The following is a 10,360-nucleotide window of genomic DNA, read 5'->3' on the forward strand; positions in this document are numbered from 1 at the left end:
TGAACTTGTTCAGCTGAACAGTTCTGCCACCCGACCTCACAGCTGTGAGCATCTTGCTATCTTTCTTCCCATCCCTTTACGAAGCTGAACTTGGAAGAAAGAGAAGAGCAGGAGGCAGACAGTTGGGGGAGGGGTGTGGAGAGAGGTTTTAAACGCAAGAAAGTTCTCGGGTAAAGCTTCTCAAATTCTTGAAATGGGCACTGCGCCTTGGTGGAGTTGGAAGGAATGATTTGTGTCTGGGTGGGGGGGGTACAAGGGGATGCCTCAGATGTGGGAAGCAGCTTGAACACTGCCCTGGAAACCTAGTGGAGCCTCTGAGGGCTTTTAAATTGGAAAGTGACATGATCATCTATCTTTCTTCCTTCCTTCCTTCCTTCCTTCTTTCCTTCCTTCCTTCCTCCCTCCCTCCCTCTCTTTCCTTTCTTTTTTTTTTCATATTTATTTATTTATTTATTTTCTGAGATGGAGTCTTGCTCTGTTGCCCAGGCTGGAGTGCAGTGGCGCAATCCCGTCTCACAGCAAACTCTACCTCCCAGGTTCAAACAATTCTCCTGCTTCAGCCTCCCCAGTAGCTGGAATTACAGGTGTGTGCCACCATGCCTGGCTAATTTTTTTATATTTTTGGTAAAGAAGGGGTTTTACCATGTTGGCCAGGCTGGTCTCGAACTCCTGACCTCAGGTGATCCACCCACCTCGGCCTCCCAAAGTGCTGGGATTACAGGTGTGAGCCACCGTGCCTGGCCCATATTTGCATTTTAGAACAAGGACAAGAGCAATACTAGAAATCCAGTCTCCCTCAGCCTTTGAAACCCTGCCTCGCATTAGTGATTCCTTCTGTGGGATCTGTTGCACTCTCACCCTCAGCCTCCTTTTAAAATATATGTGCTTCTGGCTGTTAACACACTAACTCCTTCCCCTGGACAACTTGGCTAGCTCACTTTTATCCTGACTTCTCTTAAATCTCTACCTCCCACAAGATCCCTCACCCTCCAGGCACACAACCTCTCCAGGCTTCCGTCCTTCCCTGTGTCCTCCCCTCCTTACCCTTCCACTTCCTCCACCCTGCCAGCTCCCTCCTTCCCTCCCTGTCCGCCGCCTCCTGCCCGCCACAGGATGCTTTCAGCTGGCTGGCTCCGCTGCCACCAAGGAGGTCAGCAAAGATGCTGGTGGGTCCTGAGGCTTCTGGCCTTGACCATGACCTTGCAGACCCTCTCTCTTTGACCTTCCCTCTTCTTCCCCTCCACCCCCAGGCTTCCTGAGCCCACGTACTCTCTCTGCACTGTCCCTGGCTTTTCTCACACAGCCTGCCTCTTAAAGTTGGATGCTTGTTCCTTGGCTCTGCCCACAGCCTCACGTGCCTCAGGCGAGCTCAGTCATGCCCCACGTGCCTCTGAGCGCCTGTGTGCTTGGGATCACAGATGAACACCTTGGGGGAGAGGGAGGGGGACTGGGTTTGTTCGGGGTGGGGAAGGGGCCAGTGGAGGTACTACAGAAGAGCCTATGAGTTTGACCTTGACAGACAGTTTGGATGTTACCAGGTGGGCAAGTGACAGGATACCCTCCAGACCCAGGGAGCAGTGTAGAAGCAAAGGTTCAGGGGAGTGGGTGTGGCTGGCTTCTTCAGGGGACAGGAGTCCTCTGCCTCCAGCCAACCTCAAAGGTGGGAGTGGCCATAAGGAGCAGGCGCCCAGGAAGAAGGGGTGGCCCAGGGATGGGGAGGGTCTTATCTGAATGCACCAGGGTTAGGGGCCTGCTGATGGCAGTGAGGCTGTTTGCGGTTATGCTCTGTGGACCCCTGGCCTCTGTCCCACCAGCAGCATGCAAAGATCTGGCCCAGGCCCTGCCCTTCCTCCACCTCAGCACCTGCAATGGGGTGCGTGGGGAGCAGAAACAGCCAGGGTCAGCATTCTGCCTCTTCTGGCTCTTCTCGGCACCCTGCACAGCCCCCAAGCCCTAAAATGAAGCCCCCAGGTGCAGCCACTCATCAAATAGATCCTCAGCAGCCAAGCACATCCAAGCCCCAGCCAAGACTCTGCAGCGCCTCCTCTGTGCCTGGCCTGGTGCTGGACTCGGCCTCAGAGAACCAGCTCAGGTGGGGCCTGGCCCTCCAGGCCCTCTGTTTTGGCAAAGGCGCCATCAGGGCTCTGGCCTGAGTGTGTCCTGGGACAGTGAATCATCCCTGCCTGCAGGAGGACTGGGGAGGCCATGGTGAGCCCCTTAGCCTGTGAGGACCTGAGTCTCAGGGTGCAGAGGAATAGGTGGGGCCAGTGGCTGGACCCAGAGAAGCCTGGTGGGCAGGCCACCCATGACCCACGACCCATGACCCATGACTGAAGGTGAGCACTGAGTCCCCTCCCTCACAGTGCCCTTGAGCCCTGTCCCTAGGGCCAAAGCCTCACAGACCCTCCCTGAGGGGTCCCAGGTGCCACGCCCTGAGGCTATCATGGTGCTGGATGTGCCTTCCTGTTGCTCTCTGGGAGGATGCTGAGCACCCAGGCAGGGGGGCTCGTGGAGGTTCAGCGTGCTCTGGAGATTTGGCCAAAGGCTCCCAGGACCCAAATCCAGGCTGCTCAGACCTCACTGGGAGCTCAGGTGCCCCACTTGCCAATTTCATTTCCATATCCCTCCCCTCCCTCTCAACAGGCTCACCCCGTCCCTTTCTCTGGTTTCAGCCCAATCCGGGTCCTGTTGCCCACGTCCCCACTAGGGTGCGGCCTTGCTTAGATCCATGAGGAGCAAGCAGAGGGTCAGATCCTGCCTCCGGGTCCACGTTTCCCCAGGATGCCTGTGTCCTCTCTCCCATTCACTACACAGGGGGTCTCATTACCCTACCAATGCTGGAGAGGGGCCAGGGCTCAGGGAGGGCAGAGGATGACTACCCAGTCCTTCCATCTCCTCCCCCAGGTGCCCCTCCTGTGGCATCGCGTCTCCACCCTGCTCAGAGCTTAATTCATCCTTGATTGTCACCATTTCCTGAGCATCCGCTGGGTGCCGGCCCCGTGCTGGGAGTCAAGGATTAGAAGCCACATGAGTCCGCACAGTACCTTTTGATTTTTTCAACCACTTAAAAATATAAAAACCATTCATAACTCACAGGCCATACAAGAGGCAGTGGGCTGGGTTTAGCCCACCGGCCGTGGTTTCAACTCTTGCTCTATCTATAGCAACAAAACGAACTTCAGCCATATCGTGGACTGGATCTATCTTAAAAAACATAATGCTCAGTGAAAGAAGCGGGTCGCAGGAGAATACACACAGTATCCTTCAATTAGACAAAGTTCACAAACAGGCGAAGCTAGTCCATATGGTTTCGGGATGTGTATTAACGATAAAACTACAAAGAAATGTCAGTAAGAGATCCCTCCACAAGCTGGGATGGGGGTACCTTTGGTGGGGCACGGGGCGGGGCGGTGTCTGTGGGGCGAGGGGAGTAGAAGGGGCTCTGAGGCACTGGGATGTTCTCATTTTTGACCTGCTGGGAGCCACACAGGACTTTGTTTTCTAGTGTTTACCACGCAGCACTGCGTTTTTGTGTGTGATAGTTCACCACGACAGAGGAGACAGCAGTGAGACAGGACCCGCTGGGAGTGTGCCCGGACCCCTACCTGAAGGGCATTTGTGATCCACCCAATAATAATCTGCATCCCACTGCTGTGTCAGACTTCCCCTGAGGTCAAGCTGAGCCTCTCCTGGCCCTGCCTTTTGGGCTTTCAGCCCTCATTCCCTCAGCCACCTCCCGCTCTGTCCCCACTCCGCGGGCAGCCTTTCCAGCACTCCCCTGCCCCTCCCCGCCCACCTCTGCCTGTGCCTCGGAAGTCTTTTATTGGGATTAGACAAAGATGAAAAACAGAGGCTACTCCTGACAGAGGTCCGGAGCGGCGGGAAGGGAGGCAGGAGGTCTCAGCCTGGAGCAGGCAGGGGCTCCTGAACATCTTTTTTTTTATTACTATTACTTTTTTGAGACAGAGTCCTGCTCTGTCACCCAGGCTGGAGTTCAGTGGCACGATCTCAGCTCAATGCAGCCTCTGCCTCCCAGGTTCAAGCAATTCTCCTGCCTCAGCCTCCTGAGTAGCTGGGATTACAAGCGCCCACCACCTGGATCCAGAACAAACCTGTCTGGTAACTCCCGCCGAGGCTCACGGTCCCACCAGGCTGAGAGTGGGGCCTATGGCTTGTTCACCTCTGGGTCCCTCCGGTGAACATTAGAACCGGTCCTTCTCAATGGATATGTGAGAAATAAATACAGCCCAGAGTTCTGGAAAGGCCACAAAGAGAGAGGGGACTGACATTTGCAGAGGACACTAAGGTGCAGAGAGGTTAAGTAATTGCCTGAGGTCACACAGCCGTCACCAGAAGAAGGCAGGCCTGGAACTCAGGTCTGTCCAGCCCCAAAGTCCTTAGGGAGGACTGAGGCCCATGGAAGCTGAGTTGCAGCTGCTCCTGGAAAAGCCAAGCCCCCAACAATTCCCGTCCTGGGGAGACCACCAGTGGCTGCCTTTGAGAAAAGCAGGCTTTGCAGAGGGGTCAAGAAGCCAGAGGGCAGGCCCAAGTCCCGGCTCCAGTAAGAGGAGGAGGACAACTGGGAGCAGGAGCGGGCACCCAGGATGAGCTGGAGGCTGTGGGCTCACCAACTGCACCTCAAGTTTCCGTGGCTCTGGCGAGGCTGGCAGGCGGCTGACACTCACTGAGCACTAGTGACATCCTGCGCACTCAGTCCTCAGGATGTGTTTAGGCGGGCAGTGTTATCACATCCATTTAATGGAGGAGACACTTGAGGCATAGCGATAGAAGTAATCTGCCCAGGGTGCCTGGGCAAGTAGCAGAGCTCAAATTCAAACTGGGCCGGGCGCGGTGGCTCACGCCTGTAATCCCAGCACTTTGGGAGGCCAAGGTGGGTGGATCACCGGAGGTCAGGAGTTCAAGGCCAGCCTGGCCAACACGGTGAAAACCTGACTCTACTAAAAATACAGAAATTAGACAGGCATGGTGGTGGGTGCCTGCAATCCCAGCTACTCAGGAGGCTGAGGCAGGAGAATCACTTGAACCTGGGAGGCGGAGGTTTCAGTGAGCTGAGATGGTGCCACAGCACTCCAGCCTGGGCAACAGAGCGAGACTCCGTCTCAAAAAATATAAATAAATAAAAAATCAAACTGAAGATGAATGCCCCTGGCCTGTATTCCTAAGCCAGCATCCTATCGCAAGTCCAGGGATACAGCGCAGAATCAGGGACACTGGCCTTCAGTGACACCCCTGTGGACGCAGCTGAGGGATGCAAGCTGGGTTGGTACTGACAGGTGGCAGAGCTGGTTGCACCAGGCTGATGGTTACGGTCAGGGGAGGTTTGGAAGATGTGGGAGGGACAAGATTCCTTCCAGCAAGCCCTCAAAGCTCTGAGACGAAAAGGCAGGGATGTGACATGGAGTGACAGATAGATGAAGGGGGATGCACAGGGGTAGGACAAAGAGCGGGTTGGGGGTTGGGCACAGTGGCTCACGCCTGTAATCCCAGCACTTTGGGAGGCCAAGGCGGGTGGATCACCTGAGGTCAGGAGTCTGAGACCAGCCTGGGCAACACTGTGAGTCTCTATCTCTACAAAAAAATTTAAAAAATAGCTGGGTGTGGTGGCATATGCCTGTGGTTCCAGTTACTCGGGAGGCTGAAGTGGGAGGATCATTTGAGTGAGGGAGGCAGAGGTTGTAGTGAGCTAAGATTGCACCACTGCACTCCAGCCTGGTGGACGGAGCGAGACCCTGTCTCAAAAAAATAAAAACAGGATGGGCACAGTGGCTCATGCCTGTAATCCCAGCACTTTGGGAGGCTGAGGCGGATGGATCACCTGCGGTCAGGAGTTCAAGACCAGCCTGGCCAACATGGCAAAACTCTGTCTCTACTAAAAATACAAAAATTAGCTTGGCATGGTGGTGGGCGCCTGTAGTGCCAGCTACTCGTGAGGCTGAGGCAGGAGAATCACTTGAACCCAGGAGGCAGAGGTTGCCATGAGCCAAGATGGCACCATTGCACTCCAGCCTGGGTGACAAAAGTGAAACTCTCTCAAAAAAAAAAAAAAAAAAAAGCGTGCCTGGGGGTTTGTCTGCTGCTCCAAGGGACTCTAGGACACCAGGACACCATAAGGGTGTTTTCACCTCTTGTGAAAGAACAGTTTCTCTTTTATGTAATGTTTGTTGCAATACCGGGTGGGAGGGGGTGGCGCTGGGAGTGTTTTGTTGTAGTTGAGACTGTTACAAAAGAGCTTTTCCTCGGTAGCACCCCGCAAAACCTCTTACTGCTCAGTTACCAGGGTGTGCTGGGTGTCTTTTGGGGAGGAGGAACCACACAAAGGGAAAGGATGGGAATTGGGGGGAAATTAAGTTAAAAATGACTGTGAGTTGAGACACATTGACACTAACAGGCTGCACTTCTGGGGTCTGGCCGTGTTTGCACCAACTGTCTGGGGTGTGGGGGGAGGTGTGCACAGGATTAAAGGAGATGGTGTCCTAGGGCCCTGGGCTCCAGCCTGGGGAGGTACACACAGGTCAGCCTTTGCCTCCCCAGGGTAAGTTTCCGGTGAAGAACATTCTTTACAAGTAAGAGGATCCTCTGAGCCTACTGGCCAAGGGGCCCAGCTCAGGGCTGAAGGCTGGCCTGGGGCTGAGCCTGGCCTCTACTTACCGGCTAGGTCTTGAGCAAATGAACTGGCTTCCCTGGGCCTCCTTTTCCCTGTCCTTAAAATGGTGCAGGTGAGGACAATAGGGGCCCCAAGGGGTGCTGTGAGGGTGGCCAGTGTGTGCCCTGCTAAGGGCTCCATAAAGCCTAATTCGTGGTCATGAGAGGGGGTGCAGCAGGACAGGGTGGGGGCAGCTTTTGGAAGCCCCATCAACTCCAAGAGAATAGAAAGGAAGGCACCCGGTCTCCACAGTGGAGGCCACCCCTTTGGCCAGAGGGAGGGTTGGCTGCTGCCCAGCCAAGGAGGGGCAGAGAGAATCTGGCAGAACTCACTGAGCCCTCATGCTGGCAGCCCTGGAATGGGACCCTCCTGGGCCTTCCCTGGCCTGATGAACTGGCCCTGAGGCCACCTACCCCACAGCCTGGCTCGGATCCCGGCCACCCAGCTTCCAAGAAAGCCTGGAACCAGGAAAGGAGCACCACTGGCGTGGAAAGACACACTTGTGTCCTAAAACACTTGGCCTCTGGTTGTGTTTCAGGAACTGGGAGATGCGACCCTTTCTGGTGACTGACAGTTTTGTGCCTCCGGGCGCAGCGCCCTGTGGCTAGCCCTGGTATCCCCCCTCTCTCCCTGGCCAACGCCAGCAACAACCCAGATGGTAGCCCCACCACTTGCCAGGTTCAACGCAGGCTCCCCTGCAGCAGCCACGTGAGGTTCCTCGGGTGGGGAGCTGTCCCTCCCCCCTGCCCCACCCCCGACCCCAGCCACACAGTGCCCACCCTCCTTGTTGAAGGGCCAGGAGGCCAGACTGCTGGGGGAAAGCTGTCACAGCAGCGAGGGAGAGAGCACTGTCCCCCTCCCCTTCAAAAGCCACCTTGGCAAGGCATTAGCTAAACATCTTCTCGGTCCCAGAAGGCTTCCCCTGTGAAGTCTGCAGCGTTCAAACGACAACCAGCAAATCCCCAGAGACAGGTCCCTGGGAATTAGCTGTGCCAGGCGGGATGAAAGCCGCTCTGATGTTCTGGAGCGAGAGAGTAGAGAGAAGGAGGAGGATAGACACTACCTGCCAGTCGCAGGGTCCCGGGCAGCAGCAGCAGGCTAAGGAGGAGCCAGTGGGCTGTCGGGGGCCCAGGAGGGCATGGGAGGCCCGGCAGGGCCCGCCACCTCAGAGGCTGGTTCTCCATCTGGGGGCCTGCTTGTCCGCGGCGACTCTTTAGTTCACAGGAGGGGACGGCCGGCGCTGACAGCTTCCCCTTTGCTTTCCCCACGAAGCTCCTCCCTGACAGCCCCTGACCTTCCGCTCAGAAGCAAAGCTGGAACAGCCCAGCAGGGTGGCCGCCAGATGAGGAACCTGGCACTGAGACTGGTCCAGGCCACACGACCAGAAGAAGAGCTGGAGACGGGACCCAAGCCTCCCCAGTCCAACCCCTGGTGGGCTTCACCCCGTCTCGGCCCCTTTCTAGCGGGGGCCCCGTCCAGGAGACACTGGTAACCGTGCAGAGGGCTCATGGGATTTCCATGAGTGACTTCGGGCCTTGGTTTAGCCTCTCACTTCTGAAACACTTTTAAAACGACCACAAGCATGTTCATACAAGCTTCTCTAAAATATTCCGAGAATCCCTTAATAAGGTGTTTACCAAAGGTAGGTTTTTTGGTGGGGGGTGTTAGGAAGGCTGGGGTGAAGGGCAGAAGCCTCATGTTCCTAGCCCTAGAGAAGGCCAAACACCCAGGGCAGGTGAAAGACAGGCTGCCCATCATTCGCCCAGCGAGAGCCTCTGTGTGTCCCCTGCAGAGGCCCAGGAGACGCCTCCTCTCTGGTCCATCTCTAACGTCAGCTCCTCCCTGTGGCTTCCCTAAAGCTTAGCTCACTCAGCCTCCCAACTGTGAGACCCTCGAACTGCTTCCCCATTAGCTGCAAGTCACAGCCCCTGCTCTCACTTCTAGCAGCATCAGCCTGGGACAGGAATTGTTTGCTGCCAGGACCCCCTTCCCCAGCAGACTGGAAGACTCTCTCAACCTTGGCACCCTTGGCACCCACACGTCTGCCTGCGTGTCTGGAGTGGCAGAGGAAAGGGGCTGGGGTGTGGTGATGGCTGGTGGAGCTGGAGGCACCTGGTACATGGAAGACGTGGGCGGGAAGGTGGCTGAGTTTCAGCGCATGCTGAGCGCTTACCTCCCTTTTCTGCAGGCGTCCCTTCACTCACCAGATAAATATGATGATCCCAGTTGTACAAAAGAGAAGACCTCGGCCCCAGGAGGCAAAACAACATGCCCAGGATCAGGGCAGGTCCGTGGGGCGGGCATTTAAACTGCCAGCGGTGTGATGTCCGAGCCTTCTCCCACCCCGCTGCTGCCTGCTCAGGTGTGTCCAGCTGCAGCCCCCGGTGACGGCATCATGAGGTCCATTTCAGTTCTTTGCACACATGCTTTCCCCTGGGCTGCTCCAAACATGAACAGTGAAAGCCTGAAGACGTTTCCACCAATGCCACGAGCACTGGGAGGCTGGCAAGAGCAGGGGCCGCCCACCGGGGGAGGAAGATGTATGAACAGGAGACGTTTCCTACCGCACAGGGGGCAGGCAGGGACCCCAGTGGTATTGACTGTTGATCCATCACAGTGATACATGCTCGCATATGTCACAGTGAGATGCAGATCCGCTGCTTCACGCTATTCCCGGCTCCTGGGGGTAGCAGGTTGTCTAAGCACCTTGATGCCATGGTGAGAGACCTCGTGTCAATGCCTCAGGGTACACGGGGCGCATTGGAAAAGCATCGGTCTGTGCCTCCACAAGTCTCATTACGACTTGGCACTGGGAGGCAGCTGAATGCCAAACTGCCTCGGAACAAGGGAGCCTGCTCTTCCAACCCCGGTGCTGCCTCCACTCCTGCCCCTGTGCCAGCTCACTGCCCCTGCCTCTCAGACGACAAGCCCCTCAGCCCATCACGGTGCCCCCCACACCACAGCTCTGTACCCCCCGACTCCCGGGAGTTCTGCCACCTCTGAGTCTGCGTCTAGCCTGCTGCACACCTGGTTTCCACGCTCGCCTGCCTGAGCTGCCTGTCTTCCTCCCCTCTCCTTCTTGAGCCTGGCCCAGGGGGTGCACGAATGGACGGATGGGTGAGCGTAAGGCAGGGAGAAGCCTTCCTCCAGGCTTGATGTGAAGGCAGGTGCCCAACACCACGCTGGTGCACAGGAGGCCTCAAGGGAAGGCGTAGGCTCTGGGAGGCAGGGCGGGAGGGGCGTGCACACTCCCCAGGCAGGCCCTGGGCTGCGGAACGCAGACGTGACTAGACAAGAAGCAGCTGAGGGTCCCAGCTCATTGCCCAGTTTCTGAGACGCTCTGCAGCCGCGCAGCCTCCTGGGGAGAGGCAGGGACGGGCCTTGGCAAGGAGCCCAGCAGCCCTGGCTGCGCTGTCGGGGCCTCGTGTCTGGCCCTGATCCTCCTCAGGAGCCAGGGGAATAGAAATAAAACTGCAGCCCATCCAGGAGCCTCATTTCTACCAAAACTTTCTAGCACCTGTCATGTGCTTCCTCTCCTATGCCCTCAGCCAGAGCTGTGAATAAACAGTAAAGGCCCCAAAGGCTGAAGGCGGAGCAGAGGAGTGGGCGGAGGCTCTGTGGGTGTCCCAGGGGCAGCTGCAGTGGCACAGCCTTCGAGCTAGGCCTTGGCAGCTGAATTTGCAGGTGAGGTCCCTG

The 10,360-nt window shown here is 56.8% G+C and overlaps 1 protein-coding gene across 1 annotated transcript in view; it reads right to left on the bottom strand.

The window, feature by feature from the left end:
• NFAM1 (NFAT activating protein with ITAM motif 1) overlaps nt 1-7,864 on the bottom strand; it is a 48,888-nt gene extending 41,024 nt beyond the window's left edge. Inside the window, exon 1 of the mRNA XM_054469983.2 lies at nt 7,728-7,864. Within this exon, the coding sequence (XP_054325958.1) occupies nt 7,728-7,848 (121 nt within the window). The 5' untranslated portion in view covers nt 7,849-7,864. The remainder of the gene's footprint in view (nt 1-7,727) is intronic.
• Between the last annotated feature and the right edge of the window lie 2,496 nt (nt 7,865-10,360).

This window comes from Pongo pygmaeus, chromosome 23, assembly GCF_028885625.2.
Source record: "Pongo pygmaeus isolate AG05252 chromosome 23, NHGRI_mPonPyg2-v2.0_pri, whole genome shotgun sequence".
In the NCBI taxonomy this organism is placed as follows: Eukaryota; Metazoa; Chordata; class Mammalia; order Primates; family Hominidae; genus Pongo; species Pongo pygmaeus.